Source organism: Cryptomeria japonica, chromosome 6, assembly GCF_030272615.1.
Source record: "Cryptomeria japonica chromosome 6, Sugi_1.0, whole genome shotgun sequence".
NCBI classification, from domain to species: Eukaryota; Viridiplantae; Streptophyta; class Pinopsida; order Cupressales; family Cupressaceae; genus Cryptomeria; species Cryptomeria japonica.
In genome coordinates, this window is record NC_081410.1 from 146412497 (window position 1) to 146438722 (window position 26226).

The 26226-nt window shown below is 39.6% G+C and overlaps 1 protein-coding gene across 1 annotated transcript in view; it reads right to left on the reverse strand.

The window, feature by feature from the left end:
* Positions 1 to 26226, reverse strand: part of LOC131064984 (suppressor of RPS4-RLD 1) — a 187480-nt gene that overhangs the window by 143831 nt on the left and 17423 nt on the right. Inside the window, exons 3-6 of the mRNA XM_057999333.2 lie at positions 19384 to 19775; positions 18746 to 18790; positions 18498 to 18599; positions 18322 to 18402 (exon numbers count right to left, since the gene is read on the reverse strand). Coding sequence (XP_057855316.1) covers positions 18322 to 18402; positions 18498 to 18599; positions 18746 to 18790; positions 19384 to 19775 — 620 coding nt within the window. The remainder of the gene's footprint in view (positions 1 to 18321; positions 18403 to 18497; positions 18600 to 18745; positions 18791 to 19383; positions 19776 to 26226) is intronic.

Sequence of the window (26226 nt, forward strand, 5' to 3'; positions counted from 1 at the left end):
ATGAATTTCGCTCCTGACCCTTCCAAAGGGTCCAGAGCGAAATTCTTGAAAGCACTCATTTTCCCTCTAGCCAAAGTCAGGATCTTGGTGGAGATGCAAGAGGAAGGATCTATGTTTGCCTCTCAAAGAGGATTGGAGTTGGAAAAATCAAGAATCAAGGTCAAAACATGATTTTCGATCCTGACCCTTCCAAAGGGTCCAGAGCGAAAATCCTTATAGCTCTTGTTTTCTTCCTTGTTTTGGCTAGGTGTTGGCATGATGGAGGATAAATTGGTATGTTCTTGCCTTGAGAGGGAGTTGGATGCTTTGGAAGATCAAGATTTTAGCCTAAAAGGTGAATTTCGCTCCTGACCCTTCCAAAGGGTCCAGAGCGAAATTCATTATAAACCTCATTTGCTACCTTGTTTGGGCTTGAAACCTTGTTCCTTAGGTGGAAAATGATCTATGTTTGCCTCCAGAGAAGATTGAAGTTGAAAAATGAGCAATCAAAGCCTAAATCAAGATTTTCGCTGCTGACCCTTCCAAAGGGTCCAGAGCGAAAATCTACCTAAGACTCATTTCCCCCCTAGTTTGACCAAATTTTGATGTCCAAGGCATCTTGAAAGAGAGAATGAGCATATTGTTACCCTTTGGGATGTTTGAAAGCGTTGGAGAGTGAGGGTTTTAGCCAAGAAAGGAAATTTCGCTCCCGACCCTTCCAAACGGTCCAGGACGAAATTCCTTGCAAACCTATTCTTTTGACCTTGTTTAGGCTTAAGACCTTGTCCCTTGGGTGAAGAATGATGAAATTTTACCTTGTAAAGAGGATTGGTGTTGAAAGGATGAAGAATCAAGTCTAGAAAGGGAAATTTGCTCCTGACCCTTCCAAAGGGTCCAGGGCAAAATTTCACTAGACCACCTTTTTTCCTCAATTTTATGCCAAGACAATTGCAGACTAGAGTGAATTGAGATGAGAGAGGTCCTTAGCAATGGCTTCAAGTTGCTAGAAATCATTGAAATTGAAGGAATTGAGCTAAAACAAGAATTTCGCTCCTGACCCTTCCAAAGGGTCCAGAGCGAAATTCCTAAAATCACTTACTTTCCTTGCAAAGTCAAGTCAAACTTGGGTTTTTATAGCTTGGATGAGTGTCAGTATTGGTTTTCGTGCCTTTTGAGGTGGATTCAAGTTGAAATGATGGAGGAATAAGCCTAAAACAAGATTTTCGCTCCTGACCCTTCCAAAGGGTCCAGAGCCAAAATCCTAAAACCCATCATTTTCTCCAAAATTTGTGCCAAGCCATGCCTAGACCAAGGTGAGGGATGCCCTTGAGATTGCCCTTGAATTGATTGTTGTCTCAAAAAATTATGATTTTGGGCTAGAAACAAAAATTCGCCCCTAGCCCTTCCAAAGGGTCCAGGGCGAAATTGTACAAAACCTATCTTTTCCATTAAATTTATGCCAAATCTAGTGAGGATCAAGATCAAAGAAGGCCTTAAGAATGACTCCAAATTGCCAATGATTATCAAGTTTGAGAAAATTGAGCCAAATGATGAAAATCGCTCCTGACCCTTCCAAAGGGTCCAAGGCGAAAATTCTTCAATCACCTATTTTTCCTTGCAAAATCAAGTCAAACTTGGGTTTTTATAGCTTGGATGAGAGAGAAGTGTTTTCTTGCCTTGTGAGGTGGATTCAAGTTGAAATGATGGAGATATGAGCTCAAAACAAGATTTTCACTCCTGACCCTTCCAAAGGGTCCAGAGCGAAAACCCTAAAAGCCACCTTTTTCTCCAAGATTTGAGTGAAGTCAAGCCTAGACTAGAGTGAAAGAAGCTATTTGGAATGCCTTGGAAAGATTTTTAATCATTAAAAGTGCAAAGTTTGAGCTGAAATTGGAATTTCGCTCCTAACCCTTCTAAAGGATCCAGAGCGAAATTCTGGATAGGTCCTGTCCCTGGCTAGGTTTTTGAGCGAATTTGACTCTTTAGGCCTTGTGAAGATCAAACCAATGTTACCAAGTTGGGAAGTGGATTCAATGTGAGGGAGTCCAGATGAAGTGAAGTGAAAAAAGTGAAATTGGGTGTGAATAGGCAAGCAAAAACTGAATTTCGCTCCTGACCCTTCCAAAGGGTCTAGAGCGAAATTCATCAAAATCACTATTTCCCCTTTGTGTCAAGACAAGATTTTGATACCTATGGCATGGTTGAGGCTGGAGTGAGATATTCTTGCCTTGTAGGGTGAATTGAGGTAAAGGAAGTGTAAAATGAAGCCTAAAGAAGGAATTTCGCTCCTGACCCTTCCAAAGGGTCCAAAGCCAAATTCCCATTATCACCTAATTTGCCCATGTGAGAGGCTAAAAGGATGGATCCCTGGACTTTGTTGAACGAAAACAAGCATATGCTCACCCTCCGGAGAATTTTCAAGCGAAAAATGGAGTAATTGAGGCCTAATCAAGAAAATCGCTCTTGACCCTTCCAAAGGGTCCAGGGCAAAATCCTTAAGGAAGCCTATTCTTCACCTTGTTTGGGCTAGACAAAGAACATGAAGTGATGACAAATCTAGGTTGTGAGGATTTTGATTAATAGAGTGAATAAACCTAGATGAAAAGTTCAAACAAGCCTCCTTGGAATAATTTAAGCCTTCCTCATATCTTAAGTATTTTAGTGCCTATGGAAAAGGTGAGCCTTCATCAAACCTTGATCAAATTCTACCATCAACTAGGCTTACTTATACCTTTTCACTAATTTGCTAATTAAATCTCATTTGGAGACTAAGACAAATTCACAGGAGTTAAGGCACTAATAAATTGATTAATTAACTTTTTCTAAGCCTTAAAATAAAAAAATCAACCTTTAGGCTTTGAAATTATCCTAAAAATAAAAAAAATCCCCACTTTACCACTCAAGACATCTTATTTTTGCTTTATAATCAAGTCGGCCAGCTTGTAGAGGGGTTTTTATTTTATTTATTTAAGCATTTACCAAGTCGGCCTAGGGGTAAAGTGAGGTGAGCGCCCTATATAGGAGAGGTGTGTTTTGAAATTCTTAAATCATTCATTCATTTTCCCTCATGCGAATTTGAGGAGCAGATTTGGAGCTGCAAAATTGAGCAGATTGGAGGATAATTTCCAGATCTTGAAAGCAAGTTGAAGGCGAAATCATTACTGGAAGGCTAATTTCCAGATTTTGGAGGAAGCTCGAAGGTTGATTGAAGGTGGAAGCCATCAAAGAGAAGGACCTGAAATCCAAATTAAGGACCTTTATCCAGCAGATCTCCATTTTCCTTTATCCATTTTTTTCAAGGTTGATAGTTAAAATCAAGGAAAGGGTATGTATGATCAGATTTTTGAAAGCTTATTCCAGATTTAATTTGATTTTCCATAGCAATCCTTTGTAAGGCTAGGTCTTGCACAATCTGATTTAATTCACAATTAATATCAATTTGAAAATTCATAATTCTAAAGGTTTATCATATCATTTTCAAATTGTAATCTTCTTGTTTCCTTGAAAGGTCGCAAATCCCCTATCTTAAGATATCATGCTCAAACCTAACTTAAGCATTTCTTGTAGGTATCAAATGACAACCCCCAAGGCCAGTGGATCCACTACCCGGCAGGCTCTCATCAAGGAGGATCAGAAGAACGATGAATTGGAGACCAGGATCGTGTCCAAGTGGAGCAATATCGGAGACACCAATCTAGGAAACTTCAATGTGAAGAAGTTTCGGGAAGCGCCCTACATCGGCAAGCCGTCACCCGTTGCAAAGAGGATAATTGAGAGTGGCATCACCAAGGCCACAGGTTTCCCTCCTGCAGTCAAGTGTCACGAGTGATGATCGAGTGTGGCCGGCACTATGATTCACATTCAAGGACGATCGTAGTTGAGGATGGAACTGTCTTAGCCTACCTTTCAGAGGAAGCTATAAGTGAAGCTTTTCATCTCCCGGAGCAGAGAGACATGATCTACAAAAGTCTGTAAGGAGCTAGGTCTATCTACGAGGATGATCCTGATTCCTGTCTAAACTTCATCAACAAGAATTGGTTACTCAAAAGTCGACCTCGCTTGAACAAGATTCCCAATACACCGCACAGAATTGACTTCCAAGAAGAATTCAAGGACTTGATAACCATGCTCAATCGGGTTACTGGTGCCTCTCAAGCCTTCTTCTTCGACAAATGGATCTTCTTCATACAAGTGATTGTGCAAGGAAAAGGAAAGCTCAATTAGGCTAGAATCATTAGTAATAACCTGGACGTGCAGTTGAGGAGGTTTAGCCCCTACCAAGTCATTTCACATGAGTTCATATGTCATATATTCCTTAGTCATAAGTTTTGAGTATACAGGGCTACCACACAGAGGAGTTGTTGAGAGAGGACCCGAAGAAATAAGAGTTTGTGATTCTTATGTTCAACTGCATCATCCACCAAGGAATGACTACAAGCTAATCAATGACACCTTCACGATGTATATCACCAGGACATTGCAAGGAGGGATTCATCACCAATTGTCTACTGAGGCACAAGAACTCGTGAAGAAGCATGGTAAATGGTTCATTCAGTTTCCTAAATTCACCTACATCAGGGTCCATGGATGTCCTTCACCTCCCTATATGTTGCCAAGGTATCCTACGGACAGGATAATATTACTTGAGGTGACCAGACAGTTGGCAACTTATGCTAGAGCGTCAAGACATAAGCATGGAAATGGAATTCCCGTGCCTATCCTGCTGGGAAATTCAATTGAAGTGTGTCCTAATACTCAAGTCGTGGAAGATGCGGAGAAGGAGTTATCTCTATATTCATTCACATCCTTTGCCTCAAGGGAGAATTTCGATCCTCATGGTCATATAGAAGAGATAGTCGGGAAGAAGTACAAGCATGAGTTTCAAGTAGAAGACTTCTGGATGAATATTCAGGATGATATAGAAGTGAAAAGAAAGATGCATTCCAGATTACCCTTGGATCTCATTAGGAAATGCAAAATTTACAGAGTAGCCGATCAAGCCCAAGACAGTGGTAGATACCTCCAATCATCCTATGAGAAGGAAGATAAAGAAGTGAAGATAGATTGGAATGAGCCAGAGGTTTTGGACCTAAGAGCATTGATGACTCCTGTGTTAGCTTGTACTTGTAGATGGGTGGACATACAACATCAAAAGTTGAAGGAGCAGAATGTATCCATGACATTCACCCTGGAAACAAGAACAGAAGAAGGAGAGGCAAGTGTGAGTGAGAATACTTCTCATTCCAAAGGTTCAAAGAGAAAAGAAGGACCTGAGAAGAGAGAGCCTTCCAAAAAGAAACAAAAAGTGAATCCTGATCATCCACCAAGTACCTCTTCTAGGCATGAAAAGGAAGCAAGTCAAGGAGAAGATCAGAGACAGATAGTGTATGAAATTGATGAGTCTATGGAATCTATGGTCCAGAATGATAAACAAGGTAAAAGACAGACACCTCAGCGTTCATTGAGTCAATCTCCCCAGGTTGGTGCTAATGAACAACAAGAAGAAAAGAATGATGACGAAGCAACATCTCCTTTCAGAGAAGATAGACCTCTACCCGAGGAAATACAAGTTAGGGAAAGGAAGTCTTCCATTCCAGATTGGCTAAAAGAAAGGCTGACAAGGATAGTTGTGGTCGAAGAGGAAGAACAAGTGTTCGACTTGGAAAGTCTCATAGGAAATTCCCATGAAGAAATAGAAAAGAAGAAGGCCACAAAAATGTCAAAGGTAATTAGAGATGAAGCAGGTTCCAGAAAAGTACAGATAGCTACACCAGTGGTGGACAAGTATGAGGATGAGATTCTAGCAGAAGAATACAATCTAGAAACATTTGATCTTGGTCCACTTACCTCTGAGCAAGCCATGGAAGAAGCAACTGATTCAGTGAGAGCACTCAATGACAGACTCAAAGAAGAAATTGAAAAGAATAAGAAGCTAGAGAAGGAGGTCAGTGCTTGGAGGAATTATTTTAGCCATCTTAATCAACCTTTGAGACGACAAGATCCAGCAATATCTCCTTTGAGACGACAAGATCCAGCAATATCTCCTTTGCATGCACTTCCTCTTGAATCAATGAATGAGGCAGAAAGGGTAAAGAGCTTGGTCCAACTCATGAGTTCTTGGATTGATGAATCTTACAAGGTAGCCATTGAATTTGCAACAAGAATGATGAAGACAGTCCATCGGGCCATCCAAGTCCTTGAGATCATCCATAATCTAATGATAACTGTGGATGCATTCGCTCACACTAGAGACGTTATCATCCCGGTCTTGCAAGTAATAAGGACACCGAGACAGATTCTAGCAGAAGAGAAGATAATGGATGGAGAAGCCCATAGCCTTTTGTAGTGGTCAACTTTGCTCCAGATGAAGGAAGTTCTTTTCGAAGATATCAATACCAGATGCAACCGAGTTGAAGACACCATCCATCCTATTCAAGACAAGATGTTTGATGTATTGTGTGCGATCCTTGACAGAAGGATTGAGATCGAGACAAATGTGGATGTCCAAGAGTTGGAAGGCAGAATCAAGAGCATTTTCTGCAAGGAAGAGAACATTATCACAGAAAGGCAGCAAGATCAGATGAATGCTACTATGTTCCTGATTGAGAAGACAAAAGAACTTGAGCCTGGATGGGAGGCGACCCTTCTCGCAGCTTTTGATCAAGTCCTTCACTTGGAAGAACGAATGAAGAATCTTTCTGAGATTCCCATTGTTGAGATTGAGAAGATTACGTCCAGATTCATTGAATATGCTAGAAAAGAACATAGGAAAGGGAACAAAGTTCTAGATGAAAAGTTGTTATAAAATGATGTGGCAACTTAATTACTATTGGTCTATGTCTCCTCGTTATTTGTGCCAATTCCTATTGGCTATGGATTGATAATGTTTATCTAAATGGGGACTTTTTTGTAATAAACCCTAATTAGGGTTTAGGTGTCAAAATCTCAACCATCGATCTTCTTTTGATCCAGGCCGTTCATTGTATTTGAGAGTGCTCTATAAGCCCTCACTCATTTTATTTTAAGGAGTTGGAAAAAGTAAGAGAGTTAGAATTTAAGAGTTTAATATTGTCAACAGCATAGAAATAAGTAGTGAAGAGAGAAAGTTGGACAATTGTTGTTTTATTTGGCTATGAGATCAATGAAATATTGAAGTTATGATGTTTTATTGCAATCCTTGTGGCTATTTTCATGGTTGTTTATCTTCTTGAATCACTCCTAGTAGAGATAGCATTTAAGTTTTAAGTTTGAAGGACGAATGTTGTGTTTGATCTTTGATAAGACTCATATTCCAAACCACTAGCTCCTTACTGGTTGTAAGAACGCCTTGTGTGGTCAACTGGAAACATCGAGATTGTTTAAGAGTTCAATCATTGTTGGAGGCATTGATATGTATCTTACTGATAGTATCTATCCCCTTAGTGACTTGAAAATCATTGAATCCCCTTAGAAGATCACACCAATTCCAGTGGAGTTGTAACCTCTTGGCAATACTAAAATTGGTAGAGTTCTATCAAGACCAATTATCACTGAGTCATTCTTAGGATTAATTTAGTCTCGCCTCCTCAAAACCTTTATCTTTTGATCTTTTTTTGAAACAGCAGTTAGCATTAGGAGAATCTTGTTTCCTCATTTGAAAAGTAGTTGCATGAACAAGCTTTCCCTGAAAGTACGTAAGGCCCCTTGAAAAACAGTAAACAACAACCACTGGTGCTTATCCACGAGTAGAGAACCTACATAACAAAACCTTGAAACTTCTCCGATTGATCCTTCTGCGATATCTTCAGCATTCGGGAGCTTTATTCAAGAGAGGATAAGGTACCTTTAGGTATTTTATTCTGTATTTGGTCGTGTACAAAATACACGTCAACGCTCCCTTGATGGAAATCCTGCCAAAAACATTAAATGCGCCACTGTGGCCCCACAAAAGAAAGTGCATAAGTCACCAAAATTGTCAAAGCATTTAAAGCCTCGAGTGTCGATCACACCATCTGGAAGTGTTGTCAGCCGGAAAGAAGTTTGGAAGACTTTGGAGACCTGGGTCACCGAAGTTGGGGAAACTTCGGAGACCTGGGTTACTGAACTTGGGAAGACCTAGGAACTTGGGAGCCTGGGGGTTTTGGAGTTGAAGACTAAGGCACTTGGGAACCTAGGGGTTCCGGAGTTCCGGGGTAGAAGAACTAGGAACTTGGGAGCCTGGGGGTTTCGGAGTTGAAGACTAAGGCACTTGGGAACCTAGGGGTTCCGGAGTTCCGGGGTAGAAGAACTAGGAACTTGGGAACCTGGGGGTTCCGGAGTTCCGAGGTTGAGGAATAAGGAACATGGGAACCTGGGGGTTCCGGAGTTTCAGGGTTGAGGAATAAGGAACTTGGGAAACCTAGGTCACCGAAATTGGAGAAACTTCAAAGACCTGGGTAACCGTAGTTGGGGGAACTTCGGAGACCTGGGTCACCGAAGTTGGCAAGACTTGGGAACTTGGGAACTTCGGGGTTCCAGAGTTCCGAGGTAGAAGAACTAGGAACTTGGGAACCTGGGGTTCCAGAGTCCCGGGGTTGAGGAATAAGGAACTTGGGAACCTGGGAATTCTAGAGTTCCAAGGTTGAGGAATAAGGAACTTGGGAACCTGGGGGTTCTAGAGTTCCATGGTTGAAGACTTAGGAACTTCGAAACCTGGGGGTTCCGGAGTTCCGAGGTTGAGGAATAAGGAACTTGAGACCCTGGGGGTTTTGGAGTTCTGGGGTTGAGGAATAAGGAACTTGGGAACCTGGGGATTCCAGAGTTCCGAGATTGAGGAATTAGGAACTTCGAAGACCTGGATCACCGTAGTTGGGGGAACTTCGGAGAGCTGGGTCACCGAAGTTGGCAAGACTTGGGAACCTGGGAACTTCGGGGTTCCAAAGTTCCGGGGTTGAGGAAGAGAAGACCTAGGAACTTCGGAGACTTGGGTCACCGTAGTTGGGGAAACTTCGGAGACCTGGGTCACCGTAGTTGGGGGAACTTCGGAGTTCTGGGTCACCGTAGTTGGGAAGACTAGCAACTTGGGAACTTCGGGGTTCCGGAGTTCTGGGGCAAGAGAACAAGAGACCAAGGAAGGGAACTTCAGAACCTCGAGGTTCCGGAGTTCCGGGAAAGAGAGAGGAAGAGAAGGCTTGGGAAAGGAATTTCCGACAAGACAACACTTCATACTTTATGATTCCATCGTCTTCTCTTGGATCAAACTGGGGCAGCACTGGTCCAAGGAACATGTCTCTAATCGGTTCTCACTGATGGACCAAGGGTGTCAAAAAATGACAACAATTCCCTTATATCAGATTCAAATGAAAGGGAGTAAAGTCAAATTAATGTCCACAAATGAAGAAAATTAGATCACTAGGACTTGAAGCTAGATCCAATTTGAATAGAAAATTGCTAAGGAAGAAAGAACCCTAGATTCAGAAAAGCAACTTACACTGCATAGCCAAAACAATGTAAATATGCAACATGAATAATGGAGGTGGAGATAAATCCAACATGATTAAACCCCAAAGAAAGCAATCCAAGTACAAGACCAAATAGCCGTGTGAAAGAAAGACCATGAATGATGCACAAAGTTGATGAAGACCACTTGTAAAGCTGAAGGCTAAGGCTGAAAACTAACACTGATGAATCTGTGACAAAGCTTGATCCAGAATAACCAACAACCTTATCATCCACCACTGCAAAAGCACTAACGCAGGACCAAACAATATCCATGGGAAAATCCTACAAAACCGAGAGGGCAAACACAAGGATGCAGCATTGTAGAGTACTATGTGTAGAGCATACCGAATCATATCCAAAAGCTAAAGTGAGAAAGTGTGGGAACAATATTAGCAGTATGCAAAGAAGAGCATCATCTCACTGACCTTTTGCGTCTGAATCAGCAATGTCCATAGGGTGTGTATCCCCTCCAACAACAGAAATGGGCAAAAAATATGTAATCAATTTCAATCCTATACCAAGAGTGGCAACCTCTATAAAAGAGGCAATGCACCTCTGATCATCATAGCAAAAATAATGTCAATAAAGAACATGAAACATGGACTAAAAGGATGTAATCAACCTGCTAGTCCTAGGGATCCTTACAAAATCCTATACCTAAGACTGGCAGCCTCTTAAAAAAGGGTTGTGCACCTCTGATCAGCATAGCAAAAAGTATATGGTAGAGAAACCCTTGAATCTATGTACAGACGGTGATTTCTCACCTATATGCCACAGTAGAGAGGACAATGAGAACAGTAGACCCACAATAGCAAAGTAAAGCAGAACCACAATAGCTAAAATGCATAAGTGTGTTGGGACGCCCAAGCTGCAGTATGCAAAGAAGAGCAATATCTCAATGACATGTACCAGTCTGTGTGACTGAAACTCTAGTGTTGTATAATTGTGCATCCCCTTGGCTGTTAGAGATAGGTTAAAAGGAGGTAATCAACATGGTAGTCTTAGGGATCCCCTGTTAAATCTTACACGTTCGGATAGGAGACTCGTTAAGATAAAATTGATCAAGATAGCAAAAGAATGTGGACAAAGAATACCCTGGATCTATGTATAAATTATTAAACACTACCTTTGGATATCCCATAAGAAATTACATCTACAAATGAAATACTCTTCAGTTTCCGCCTCTTGGAGAGAACAAAGATGGAAAATCCTATCATCGTAGAGAATGCAGTGTCTTGTCTTAACTTGTACTAGTAGGAGTACATCCTCAGCTCATCAAGGGCAACCTTTACACCATGCAAACATAAATGCCAGAGATAGTTAATCCACGTGATGGAGCTCTTCAAATAGTGTTTAAATGGAGTATCAAAAGCCAACTCTCATTAGTATGTTCTTCCTAGTGATATAAAAAATCCTTTAATCGTTAGAGAATTCAACCAATCTACCAAGGTTGTTGTGTGTTTTGTTCATTCAAGAACATGAAACATGTTATGGTACCACAAATGAATTACATACACATTTCCAACAGGCCCCCACTCTATAATGGAGACATCACCTTTACCTTGATCTTTTGTAGCCTGCCCAACTACTGTTAAAAGCACGAGCAAACCCCTTACCTATATAGCTGGGCAGTTTTGGCCATTGAGACTCGGTCCAGCCTACCATATAAAGTGAGAGATTCTTGGTGACCCTTTCTGTGATATCTAGGGCATATAGATCGAAAAAAGCAGCACGAACAGATTCAAGGGCCTGCCCCATAATTAAGAAGGGGCCCTTCCCTACCACCACAACTTCATTTTCCATCACAATGGCAATACATTCCATAATGCCCTATTTTCATTTATAAGTTTGGAATTGAGATGTCGAACTTACATTTCTCCTCCAATTTGGTGATAAGCCCCTCCCCTTTGCCTTGGAGGCTGCATTGATGAAATGAATATCCGAACTTTATAGGGTTCCCTTTGAGATTCTATCCAGTCCCCTGTCTGGTCACAATCCAACCCAAGGAGCCAATGAAAATGAAGCATATCTACTCTTCATTTTTGCTGTTTAGAAGTTAAGTTTGTAACTGTCCCTTTCCCTTTCACACCCGAGGTTCAGTTTGATGTTTCCCCATTGTCAAGTAAAGCAGCAATCAGGCTGAAAGCTCATAGTAATCATAACTGAGGGCTATGGCTCTGTTATCATGGAGGGTTTGAAATTGAACTTGACAGGTGTCATTAGGTCAATCTCCAAACAGAACAGCGAAGTGTCTAGGACCAACATTATGTTTACTAAAAACAGCAATGTCTTTCATATTGCTTCCATTAAAAAGATAAAGGGGATACACAAAATAGCGAATTGCAAGGAATGGGTGTACAATACTTGTAGAAAGGTTAATGAAGCAGGTAGACTGGCAAATTAGGATGCAAATTGTTGGAGTGGGAAACTATAAAACAGATCGTAAGTAAATTAAGCCTAAAGCATTGAGAGAATTCAAGACAAAAGAGAACATCAACACACCCAACCCAGGAGAAAGCAAATAGAATAAATAAGAGATGGATCCTATTCACTCACACTGTTAGCCATTATAATGACCTATGTTACAGGGTTTGCCCGATTCTGGTCCCTCCTTGGTGTTGTGACCTTTTTCACACATTGCCCCATTGCAAATGGGGACCCCCAATTGTTTTTGCTTTTTAGGGTTTTTTTTTTAGTCACCAATCTTTGCAAGTCTAGAGTTAGGGGTTTTCAAGAGTTTTTTTTAAATTCCTGGAGTCAATTGGACCAATCAGGATCAAATGGACATTTTGACATCACAAAAGTGCTAAGGCAAGCCAAAGGACGAAAAACACAACTGCTTGAGGTCAATTCTAACAACTTCCTATTTTTGTGGAATTCTGTTTTTTTGCTTTTTGCTTTTTGCTTTTTGGCACTTTGGGACCAATCGGAGAATCACCTTTTCCACCTGCTTTTTTGCTTTTTGCTTTTTGCTTTTTTCAGCTTTTTTTGAAAGTTGACCTAGGATTAGGTCATTCAGGTCAAGACAATGAGGTTCCTGTTTTTGAAATGAAAAGTTCGTATCTCCAAGATGGAAAAGCAAGAAAATTCTGCAGACAAGAAGTTGATCCAGAAGTTCCAGAAAGAACATGCTAGGAATCCATGGTGAAAAGTGAAGAAAATTTACTAAGTGTTCAAGCAAGTAAAGAGGATTTCCGATGGTAAATTGAAGAAGATTTCCAATGGCAAAGCGAGCAGAAATTCCTTAAGCCAACACCAAGTCCACCCAAGGTGAAGTAAATCTTCCTTAGCAACAAGCAAACTCAGCCCTCTAGCATGGCATAAATTCCTTGAGTTCATCCCAAGTCCACCTAGGAAAGGTTGGAAAGTTCCTTGGCAACACATGAAGTCTGCCCAACACTTAGCATAAGTTCCTTGAAACATGTCCAAGTCTGCCCAAGAAGAGAAAATGTAGGGAAGATTCCTTGCCGACACGCCAACCTACATGGAGAAGATAAAAATAAAATTGGCTATGTATAAAACTGTTGTTTCCAGCGATCCTGCTGTAGAAGTTTGGTGCACAATTCTGAAAACTTCAGATCAACATTAGTGGAAGTAATATTGAGGGTCTCAATGAAGTGTTCATACGATTTCGGAAGACTTTTCAGAGTGATTACTACCATGTCTTCTTCCTCCATAGTCCGACCAATAGCTTCGAGCTGATCTCGAATGTCCTTAATCCTCATGAGGTGCTCCTGTAAAGACATACGTTCGTCCATCATAATGGAGAACAACTGATTCTTCAGAAAGAATGCTCGGCTCTTGTCGGATGTCTCATGCAATTCCTTCAGATGCTTCCAGATGTCGGAAGCTGTCTTGCCGGAAGGAATCTGCAGTAACTGATCATCAGTCACTGAAAGTTTGAGAAGCATAACTGCCTCTCGATTGCATTCATCAAACTTATCTTGATCTGCACCAGGTGTACCAGGACTGAGCTCTTTGCCCAAAACAAGCTGGTCAAGACGCCTATATTCAAAAATGGTCAACATACGCTGTTTCCAGATGTTGTAATTGTGACCATTAAAGCGTTGACTGCCTTCTAACATCAGATTGGTGAGAGAAGCCATTTGCACGTTTCCCAAGAAAAATTCCTGGCTGACCCAGAAAAATCCAAAGACAACCCAGAAATGCGTGCAAAAAACCCAGAAGGATTCTCCTATCAGAATCTGGATCCGCGAGCTCGAAAATCAAGGCATGAAAATCAAGGCACCCAGAAAAAACGGACAACTACCCAGATTGGGTTTCGAAAAACCCACAAAGAATCTGCAAGAAAAAATTATTTTCGATAAAAAAATGGAGGTAAACACTTCAATCGAAAAATGCAGAGGTCGTGGGCACCATTGTTTTCTCAGAAAATGACATCAACGTTTGCAGAGAGTGACAAGTTGCAGGTGGCGCCGCTGGAGGTGACGACGTCGAAGCCTGCAGACGTGCACAGAGCCGTGACCAGGTTGCAGGTGCCGAGAACCGGTCGCAGGTGCCGAAGCGACGCCGGGAACAAGTCGCGACGCCGGAGGTCGCGAACAGGCGAAGTGGAGGTTGCGAACAGGCGAAGACAAAGCGAGGTTGTAGGCACGCGAACAAGCTGGCACGCACAGGGCCGCGGACACCGCCGAAGACAGACCCTGCAGGTCGCGCGAACGCAGGTCGCGGTAAAACGCGACGATACAACCCCGCAGGCACGCGAACACAAATCGCGAAAAAACGCGACGACCCTGCAAACACAGGTTGCCAAAAACGACGATCCTGCAGGTCGAAAAACGACGATTCCACCCCAGAAGCCAAAAAAAAAAACTTTGATAAATTTTTCCAGAAAATAATTTCGAAAATTTCCACTAATTGGAAATTAGGATTAAAAAATTTTCGAAAAAATTCCTCCTATAGCTCTGATACCATAAAACAATGCGAGACACGCAATGGATTTCAAAGAATTGATTGAATTAACAGAATGAGCAAGACGCTCATAAATAATACAAGAATAGCAAGTTTCTAATAGGAAACTGCTGAGAAGATCGAAGACGATCTAACCAAAATAGAATATACACTATTGAGCATTAATACTAAAATTAACATTATTTTAATATTCTATTACCTATTAGAAACTTGCTATTCTTGTAAATATTCTTGTATTATTTATGAGCGTCTTGCTCATTCTGTTAATTCAATCAATTCTTTGAAATCCACTGCGTGTCTCGCATTGTTTTAATATTAGCATATGGGCAAACTTCTTCATTACTGTCTAGAATTCAAGACATGGCAGAAATGAGGGAAGGATCTTCAAAATATTCAAGATAAAGTAATCCCATGCTTGTGTTGATTGTAATTAAGTAGGAATGGCGGATTCCAATTGCCTTGGGCAACATTGGAATCCGCCCAAAGGGCTGACCCCTCCTTCAACGTATAGGGCTGGGCCCTCTCTCACGGCACTTCCTAAAACCCCACGCTACATTCAAGATAATGTGCTCCCATGAATAGGGCCGACCCTATCTAATAAAGCATTTCGGTAAAAGAGATATAAATAAATTAAAGGTTATTAATTTATTATAGGCCGAAATAAATGGATCTTGCATCACATATAAATAAAGACATCTTCACCTCATTCAATACACAATCATATATCCTTTCATGCGAAATATGCATCTGCCTAATGATGCAAAACATACATCTGCCTAATGCGAAGGCTGAAGAAGGAACTTATGCAAATCACACCTGCCATTGAAGGAGCCAATATCAAGTACATGCTGTCATAAAGGAGTGCAAACTGTTCCAGAATTAAGGCGCTAGGGTTACTGATCAGTTTCAAGCATAAGTGCAGATCTTAGATGCACTGAAAGTGCAGATCCAGTGTATAAACCTGATTGCTGATTGTTGCGCTAAAGGGGCAGATCTAATGCTTGTGAAAGTGCAGACTTGTTGAAGATTTCATCAGCTCTAAGAGTAAACATCTCAGACCTCTACAAGTACTTGAGATAAGTATTGTAATCAAAATATTGAATCTAATCCATAATCAGATCTGAGGATCTTTTCTGGCTGGGTTTTTCCTCCTAGGAGGTTTTCCCAAGGTAATTGTGTTTTGTTCTTATTTGTTCATTTCTATGTTATGCCTAAATCTAGAAATCTCTAAATTCTACAACAAACAACTAATTAGAAACTAAATTCTGATTTCTGAGTTTTACATTAATCTGAAAGTACAAAAATTAACAGCTTGAAGGTGTTGAAAGGAATTCCCAAGCAGAAATTAATAGATGGGCAAGTGATTGCAACTGGAGATATCTATGACTTCAGCACATGGTATTGGGCATTGATAGCAAGAAATGAAGTTTTACAGAAGGTAAAGGTTGATGGTTTCAAAATTAAAGAGTTGTTTATAGAAATTCAAAATAAGATTTTCCTTGTGGTTGTTGATGTGCTTGGAAAGGAAGCAATTCGAGAAAATGAAATAAACATGGAAAATCTGAAAGTCAAAGCTCGAGAGAATTTCTTCACTTCTACAGGACAGATCCTTAAGCAAAATTTGACTAAGGCATCCGCCTTCTTTTCCATCAAGGATGCCTTTCAGAAACAAGATTTGGATTGGGAGAATGCTTTTGCCACCTATGCTGATGATTTGGATGTGATCGAATTCAAAATAAACATGTTGCCACATGTTACAATGGAAGAGGTTATCCTCTTGTGTCCAGGTTCATTGAATATGTTGCCATAGAAAGGGGATAAGGGATGCAGTCTTCTAGAAGAAAGCTCCATGTGACATGTGTCTTTCTTTTATTTGCTCTTGTTGGATAACTATTGTAAACCCTAGTTAGGGTATCTATGTTTTGATCTCGACCGTTGATCTCTGTTTGATCTGGGCCTTTCATTCATTTTAAGACTCTATATAAAACACTCTTCTCTCATTTATATGGGAGAGATTGGTGAAATTGTTGCTTAAGACTATTATGATAATAAAGTTCATTTGCATTGCTTTGAATCTCTATGTTATCTCATAGTTTCATGGTTTCATATTTTCTTCAACGTAGAATAGAATTTGCTTTATTAAAGTTATTAAATGAATGTAAGATTTGATAGTATTGGTTGGTGAAATCATTGCTCATACTTTTGATGAACAGATGATTTTTGTTCATCGTGCAAAATTAGCCTAAGCGTATTTTGTGGATGTTTAACTTCTACCTTCAGATAAGTATTGTTCATCCTAATAGTAGTATTCACGGTATGAAAATTTTAAGCACAACCCTTGAAGATTGCACCCACTTTGTTTAGTTGATTAAATTAGCAAACCAAAGCGTGGTTTAGTTTCACCCAATCACTATCGTCTCTTAAATTCCTAGGAATGGTATAGAAATCCTGAATCCTTTTTCCTTTTTTTGAAATCCAAAATCGAGAAAATCCCAAAAAATAAAGAGTTTTCATTGCGAATGAAATTTGTAAGTCCCCCTTGAATTACCAGCATACATCACCAAACAAGCTATACCCACCATTAAAGTCTCTAGTTCACAATGAAAACATTGGATTCCCCATATGATCTTCTTTGCAATCTTAGCATACGCGGTGATTTTATTCAAGAGAGGATAAAGTGCCTTGTGGGCATCTTTATTCTATGTCCGGTGTGTCATAAAACACACACCAACACTTGGTATGCTCAGGGTTCATACCCCAGACTGTAGGTTTGTTCTGGGTAAATCTAAGTCATACCTGGACAAATCCACAGTCCAGAGGACAAACCCTGTGTGTACCCATGAGAAAAGCCTAGAAAATAATACTTTTTAAATAAGTAAAAAGCAGATTTTTTGTATCAACTAATTGCAGCTAAACTCTTTCAGCTTTCTTGTCATAAATTCTTTTTTATGCTATCACAATTAAGCTCTGTAAATTTTATTCTCATAAATCATAAATGTCCACGAGAAGATTTTGTCTAGGCATGAACTTGTTTTGAACATATAAATTTTGAGTAATATATATGACATATCCATCCCTGTTTTCGATATATGGTAAGTTCATTTTGGCCTATGAGAATGAGATGTCTGATATCGCACATAGCTCTATGATTTTCCAGTGAACGTTTGTACAATAAAAAATATAAAATAACTTATCTAGTTTCAACAAAAAGAAAATATGACTCTGCTCACAAATTTAACAATCTAACTATTTATGCAACCAGCACATTGAAATAGCATCTATTGTTTTTCTCTGCTGGGGCAATGCACCTTGTAGTACTTATGATCAATACTGATTAGTTATAACATGATGCCACATTTGAGGTGTCTCTCCAAACAGAACCAAGCAGTAGAATCTTTGTATTTGCACTTATTTGCAAAATGTCAACCTCTGAATAGTGTTATACATTTGTCATCCTCCTGTTATCCAAAAAGTCCAACAATATTTTTGCAATATACTAAAAGCACAGAGAAACATTGACGATTTCTTTGTTGTATAACACATCACGTTAGTGAGTCATGTCTTACTCAATTTTAAATTGGCTTCAAATCAGTACATTCACACCTAACCAACCATCAATCCTCTATCTTACTCAATTTTGAATTGACTTCAAACCAGTACATTCACACCTAACCAACCATCAAAGAAGATGAGACACTCATACTGAAACTTGTCATATAGACTTTTACTAAAAGTGCATCCTATTACCCCTAACCAACCATCAAAGAAGATGAGTGTCTTGTCACATAGACTTTTACTAGAAGTGCATCCTATTACCCAATCTCTGATCTCTCCAAAAAGGACCCGAAACTTTCATATATAGTTTAAAAAGGTAAATTGAGTAACGGCATTGCAAAGTTATAGCTAAGAGTCACAAGTTAGTCGACAAATATAAAAACACAGATTATTTACCTCTTTGTTTTCTCCTAATGCTGCTCTTGCCTGCCCACGTCGTTTCCATGCCTCCCCAGTTGAGGGATTTGATTGTATTGCCTTTCCAAAGTAAGGCCAAAAATTAAAGTCATTGAATGCACTGATACAATGAGAATACTCAACTGAATGACAGTATGTAGCGTTTAGCTTTCAACCTTAGAAAAATCTGAAATTGCAATTTCAAGCTTTCTTTGAAATGCATATGCAGTTCCTCTTCCTATTAGTGCCTCAGCCGATGTTGGATTATCCCTCAATATCTGCATGCTTCATGTATCAGATATGTCACATCATGCTACACATGGAAAAAGCGTGTTTTATGTGTAATATGCCACACTATGCAAAACAATGAAAAAGTACCCCTTGATGGTGCACCACAAACATAGCATTTAGGAATAAGACTTGCCTGATTAAATATAGTTATGGCATGTTCATAATTGCCCTCATTAACCTGCAAACAGCAGCACTTAAGTTACGCTGTTCATGTCCATTCACTTATAAAAAAATAAAAAAATAGACATAGCCTTTCAAATTAATCATTAAGAGAATACATATAATTTAAGGTATGTATTCTAATAATTTATCAAATTAAAAATGATGAAGTAAAACCAAATGCAATAAAAAGTCCGATCTTTTAATCAAGCGACTATAATGACATCTAAATAACTATCTGTAAATGCTTGGCAGAAATAGCTTCCCTTGAAGAACAGAAATAAGAAGCAAGCATTGAAAAGGCTAAGAATATACAAGAATGTCTAATCTATATAATGTGATATAATCTTGATCGCAAAAGATACTGCAACAAACCCACTAAGAGAGTTTTGAGTGCTTCCTTCACTTGTCCAGCATATTGCAGAGAACATCTGGTATTTGTAATAAGGATTTTTTTGCCCATAAAAAACATGTGTTTGTATTTATTTTTCAAGTATAATACTATGTTTCATTCACATAAGTCCATATTTGCATTATAGCGTGTTTTTGTGAAATCTATAGAAATACCAAAGCCACTTAAAAATAAGACTCGAGTGCATGGTAGGAAAAAACCTGGGCTATTCCTCTTGATAACCGAAGATCCAAGCTTATTGACCGAGTTTTTTGAGCAACTTGAGAGCCTACATCAACCTCTTTATGTGAAGGTTTTGTCCTCTCAACAGGTTTTTCCTTCTCAGTAGTGTTTTCCTTTCTGGAAAGCTTTTCCTTCTCAACAGATTGGAAAGGGCTTGTACAATTTGAGTTGGAAGAAGTCAGTGTTGAATTTGGTGACTCTCCATTTTCACTATCACTGACCACTGATAAATCACTTTTTAAATCAGCTAGTAATTCCTGCAAATCGAGTAGTTGCTTTAGATCCACGGATCGGCCCAGTGCATATCCATAACCTTCCTTCCAAGCCTGCACTGCATCCTGCCGCTTGCCCAAAGCAGTCAATGCATGACCTGAAGAAGTTAACTGTTAAAAAATGGTAGCTTGCAAACTGAAGTTTGGAAACAAAAATAATACAAAGACAATATCACTCCATTAAAGTAGAAAACAGCGTTCTTTAATACAAGAGAATAAATTAAAAAATTCCCCATTTGTCTGATGTTAAAAAAGAGGCAGTGCCTTCATGTCTGTCCAATTTCTCTCCTCTGACAGCTAAACGACTACCATTGCATGAATAGTAAAAATAACAAACATTTGCGTGCTCATTGCAGTCTTATTTCTAGCTACCATGCACCTTTCATGGTAATATTTTAACCATCAATACCTAACCAATTGATCAAACTAGAGTTTAACCACCATTTTCTCAAAACAATTGCTCAAAAAAAGTGCCACTGTACAGCTAAAGCACATTAAAGGTGAAACGAGTGTTAAATGTACAGTTAAACAGTCAGTTCACTTCCACACATTTTAGAATAGTTCTTTTTCAATTCAATTCAAACTATTAGGTGTTTGTCAACTCCCTCCACATATTCACAGTCACAGTTAGGTGGTGTTTGACCAGGCTGGATGCCTATCATCATTTCCTGCTTTAACCTTTTGATATTCGTGTTTAGCTGCTAGGATTAGAAGTGAACAACACACAATGAATGTGAGAGAAATGAAAACAATTGCATGGGAAATAGACTTTTAATGGAAAATAGGAACAAGTTCTAGAAGTATGGAAGTAAGGTTAGGCAGATTCTGACCCTTTAAAGATAATTTGCAATTTTATAAAATATTTTAGATTCTATGTTTTTTCTATTTAGTTTTTTATTTTTTTTCTTTACTGAATATCAGTAAAAATATCACTACTGTGTGAATTTCATAAACAATTCTATATAAAACATATTATAGAAAACAATGAAGGATGCCATCTGCATTAACTCACGCATGCGAGCGAAGACAATGTCTTTTCCATTAGTAACTGCCAGCCTCGTAAGAACAATGCATTAAATATCCTTAAGGATGCCGAGGTGGTTGGCTTGGCTTCCTCGACAAGCATGGATTTAAGATGTAAAAGGAACAGGAAAGACCATATTGTCACTTTAACTTCTTCTATGTCAAGCCGAATTCGCAGGGTGTGTAATGGAGCCGAACTTTTCTTTCCAAGCCACGCAACCGATGACGGTGTTTTGGGGGCCTATCTCTGATGAGAGATCGACAAACATTTTCCTGTTTGAGGAGAAGACCTTCATCATGAGAGTGAAGATTGTCTTCGGTGATGAGTATATGCGAGCTGAATTCAAATACCGAACGAATGTCAAGATTGCTTCCATGTTCGCGACCTGTTGTTTGGAGTTGGAGAGCAAAGAGCAGGCGGAGTGGATTATATGAGGTTGTGTTTGAGAAGAATGGTGTGGAGGTTTGGATAGTTCTTAAAGATGACTAGGGATGGTGCGGGTTTTGTGTGTCCAAATGGTACCTAGTTGCATGCCCATGAATTCAAACCCCCTTTGCGCCCTTACCTTATGTGGAGTGCCAATTGTCTTAAGGAGGTTCGGCACGCCTCTGCACAAATAGGGATGCATGGAATCAAGGAGTTTTTGAAGATGTGGGAGAAGTAGGAGCTAAAGATGGAAATGGCGAAGTGGGGAGACTTTGAGGCCAAATCCTCCCAATCGGGGAGCTCCACATACACAAAGCGCAAACATGGCCGTCTGAGGAAGTCGAGGAAGGGGCAGAACTGACGCACACTGTGGATTGGTTTTCCTCCCAAGGACAATGACAGCATCGAAGACCCAGAGGAGTAGATGGAACAGGCCGAAGCGTTTAGTGGAAAAGGCAAGGAGATTGTTTCTGTATCTTAGTACAGAACACTATTTGGTCTTTGATATGTGTTGGTTGAAAATTTTGTACACTTGGGGAAATATACAAAATTGTGGTTTCAACCACTAAGTGTGAGTAAAACTCTCCTAATTAAGGGAAGGCTCCCCCTATCTATCTACAACTTAAAATTAAAATAGGATGGTACAGCAGAAAAGTGATAGCAATTTGACATAAAATAGCAGTAACAACTTTTGAAATGAAATGAGAGAAAGGAAATGAAGTTTCCTGAAAGCTCAAAGACTTTCGTCACTTCCTTCGGGACGGGACAGCAATATCAAGCTCAAAATTTTGATTATGTGAAGTCCTATCTACCCTTTTTCTTTATTAATGATATTCAAAACAAATTATATCAGCACAAAGACTGAAATACCTTATTCTCTTCTACATAAAACAGTAAGAAGTAGTACAAGATCAAAGACTCGCAGCTATTTCTTACAAAATCTGCTTTTAAACTCTCTTAAGAACAAGTGCAAGCACAAAGTCTTACAACTCCTCTCAAAAGAATATTTACTCTAATTTATATTAACCTCCAATATTTGCAGGACAAAAACTGCAAATCAAATTCAATTAAGCTCTTAAAGAAACACTTGCAAGACAGATAATATGGAACACAAACTCAAGAATGTAGCACAAAGACTCAAAGCTTGAGCGATTTTCTTCTATTTCTTTCAATTCTTAAATTCACACATGAAAGCTCAAAGACTTCTTTGTTGTAAATTTGGCAGAGTTTTTGCTTTCTTTTCTAAAAGATATCAGATACAATAGACCCCCTCAAGTATTTATAGGAGAGGAGTCATGAGAAAAAGGTGGGAGGATCCTAACTAACTTGAGAAATTCTCTCAACCACCAAGACTCATTTAATAACTAACTATGACTTATTCAAAGTTACAAGTCCTATCCTAAATTGACTTGTAACTTGTCTACTTGTAATTACAAAAACGCAAGTAATGACTTAACTTGCAATCTTACAAAAATGTTTTTACAAGTAAACATGTCGAAGGAGAAACTACAACTAAACGATTACAATTTTGAAAATGAAACCAAGTGTTGAAAAACACTTAAGTTCGAGCATGAGAAGACATGAATCCTTTGAACTTCCGGATGATCATTTGCAGCTCATCAGGATCTAGTTCATTGGTATTTTTGGCCACGATCATGGTTTTCACGATAACATCACTGCAACGAAGAATTGTGGCATTATTTCTCTCAAAAGAAGACTGGATTTCCTGCAAGTAGGCTTGATAAGTCACTAAGGCTTGAATGGATGCTACTTAAAATAATTCACTTTTCCACTCTTAACGGATCTTCAACTACAGATCTCAGAGAACCTTTTCTTCTGCCAATAATTCCCCATCATGACCTATGATGTTGCAAGAAGCTTTCTCACAATGAGAGATCATACCCTGAAAAACTTCCATTCGCAGCCTCATAGCATCATCAATGTCTTCAATATGTGACTTGAGAACAAGGGCTTTGTTCTCCAAGAGCTCCTGATATTCTAAGTACACAACCCTTGAAGGAATTACCTGATGTTCTAGAAGAACACTTAACTTTTGCTAAGGAATTTTAAGCCAAGTAGTCAAGTTGTCTTCTACCCTTTCCAAGTTTCGTTTGAAAGTATCAAAAACTTGGTTCAATTGTTCTTCAATGGTCTTCAATTTGACCATCATTTGGAAAACCTCCTTCAAGATTTGTGCACATAGATTATGAAGTTGATCAACCCAAGATTCCAATGCTTGTACCTTTTGAGCAACTCTCTCAACTCCATGAATTGATTCTCATGTCTCAGTAGAACTTGAAGGATTACTAACTTCATCGACAGGTTTTGTGATCTTACAGACAGCTGCAACAAGTTGCCTATTGCCTTCTTCTAGCTTGTCTTTCTTGGCTAGAAGCTCATCATACCGTTGTATTAGTGAAGCTACAGAATATTGGGCATCATGCTTCACTACCTCATGCGTTTACTTACCCAATTCTACCCTTGTGACTTTGTAATCAGCAGCTAACATTTCTTCACGTGGTTTATCTACAAGTGGCTCAACAATTTCAGCCATCTTCATCTTATTACCATCAACTGTTACCCTTGAGATTGTTTTGGCTCTTTTAGCAATTTGGGGCCTAGATTGCTTAAGTTGTTGGTAATCAAAGGCATCAGGAGAAAACTCCTACTTCTTCCTCTTGGGTGTGAATGAACTAAGTGATGGAGGTAAAGCCATCAACTCTCCTTCAGTAACAGCTGTGAGCGAAGGAGAAACAGTTTCTATTTGAGCAACCGTGGTCATCCTGGGGGAAGTATTTGTCTGGATGGCAATCATGGCTTGCTCAGTAACCAAAGGACATGAAGTTTGTTTCATAAACTCCTCAAAGCTAGAAGTAGAGGTATCAATCTCTGATAGATGAATGCATGCAGGAGTATCCTCGAAGATTTCTAGCAGACTCTCTTGTTGATGATCAATAGGAGGCTCAACTACTGAAATAGGAATGGCATCTTGAGGGGACTCGGCCGCTACCGAGTCAAGAGGAGATAGAGATAGCTCCATGGGAATTGAGGAGGGAATCTCATGAGATGACTCTGAAGCTAGTGACCTAGGAGCATCATCTGATTGTTGTCCTTCTTCTGGACCATCAGGATCGATCACATGAATGTGTAGCTCGGACTTTTCTTTCCCATGAACTGTCGCCTCCTCAGGAGGAAGCACCATTGCCCAACTGACGCGCAACTTGATCCTTGCGCCAGAAGATGATGCACCTTCCTTGTTATCAATCTGAATCTCAAACTTGCGTCCAAGAGGCTCTGTAGAATCATCTTCCTTTCCAACCTTAATCTTGATGAGCCTAACACCATTACCTTTGAGCCAAGTGTTGGTGTTAGCTAATATGGACTGAAATCTCTCAAGAATGGAAGTGCATTCTTTATGTGACCATTGGATCAGAGGAAGTGGAGCTTCTTCGACCTTCCGTGAGATATATTTTGGATCAAGCACATTCCCATCATCAACCGTCCCCTGTGGAATGTTCACAAGTTTTAGATCAACAATCTGCTCAAGGGTGAGCCTACAGTAATCCATCTTGAGAACCTCCTTTTCTATACAGAGATCCACCAAGATATCCTCAATCCGATGCACATGTATGAAGGATTTCTTAATCCTTTCCTTCATCCCTTGGTAATCAAAATTTGCCCTTGACTTAAACCTTTTGAATTTAATTTCCTGCATCTCAGTCTCCATGGCTTTGGCTTTGACAGATGTGACAAGAGAATACTAACTAATCTTCAATGGGTTAGTTGTAGAAATCCCCATCCCAACCTTATGTTTGACAGATTGATGAGCATGCACAGCCATGAGTCTTCCCAACTCCATAAGAATAATCCTATCAATTGAGTATCTAGGAAGCATGTACGGCTGCTCACTGTAGCATCTGACTCTCATATAAGTAAAAGTCGGGAATTGAAGGAACAAGCAACCATACTCATTCACTCTTTCCCATGCTTCATCTGACACCCTTCTATTCTTCAGAGTCTTGTCAAACTAGCAAATGAAATAACCAAAGAAAACATCTTGAACCCTCTTGAAATGTAATATGTTGGGTCTCAAGGGCAACTGATCATACTATTCCCACAGTGGTATAAGTGAGCGATCACCCCTAGTAGAAAGACCAGGGAAATGTCTAAGTGATGCTGCTAAATACACTAAGTATGAGTTCATATAAAATGTCATGGTGGTAGGGATTGTTGCAAGTTGTTCACACAAAGCATCACTAATGACCTCTCCCCATGAAATATGATGGGACTGCCTTATGAACATGATAAACTGATACATCCAAGGCTCAAAACATTAGAAAACTCAAAACCCAGCATTCTGCTAAGGAGAGTGATGATGTCTCCAATTTCCCACTTGAAATCACACCAGTATAACTTAGCCCACCTTGTGAAAATGGCCCGTGGCTCATGAATCCACCTATTGATATGGCATTTGCAGTCCTTTTCCCTCTTGACATAATACTCAACCACACTATCCCTGGAAATCTCCATATACACAGGTGCAGATGGTATTCTGAAGACTTTCTCAATGGCATCCGCATTAAGGCAAATTATTGCCTCCCATCATCATTTCTGATGATTCTGGTCTCCCTATCAAAATGATGAGCACAAGTAAGGACAAATTCAGGTTATAGGGCAGCAACCGGAAAAGAGGAAGCGTGGTGAATGTGGCTGTCCAACAAACGCTGCATATTACTATCCTGTGGATCCTCCACCCTTTTGATGAATTCTGACATGTCAACATGCCCAATTTCCGTATCCTTGATACGATCCATAGGAGAGGAAACCTGTGTAGGAGAAACCTCATTCTGGTATTTGTCATATTTGTATTTCATCTTCTTGGGAACGGAGGATGATGACAAATCTATCATTGAAGAACAATCTGGTATGCTACGATGAAGACTCAAAAGTGTCAAAGCAACATCAAAATCAGCTGCAACTAACATCTTCTCTAAATGGGAAAAACTCTAACCCTTGCACTTCATGATTTTGTGAGAGGAAGATGGGAAATAAAAAGGGATGCTTGAAACTTGACTTTGACCAATTTCGGATCTTGGGAA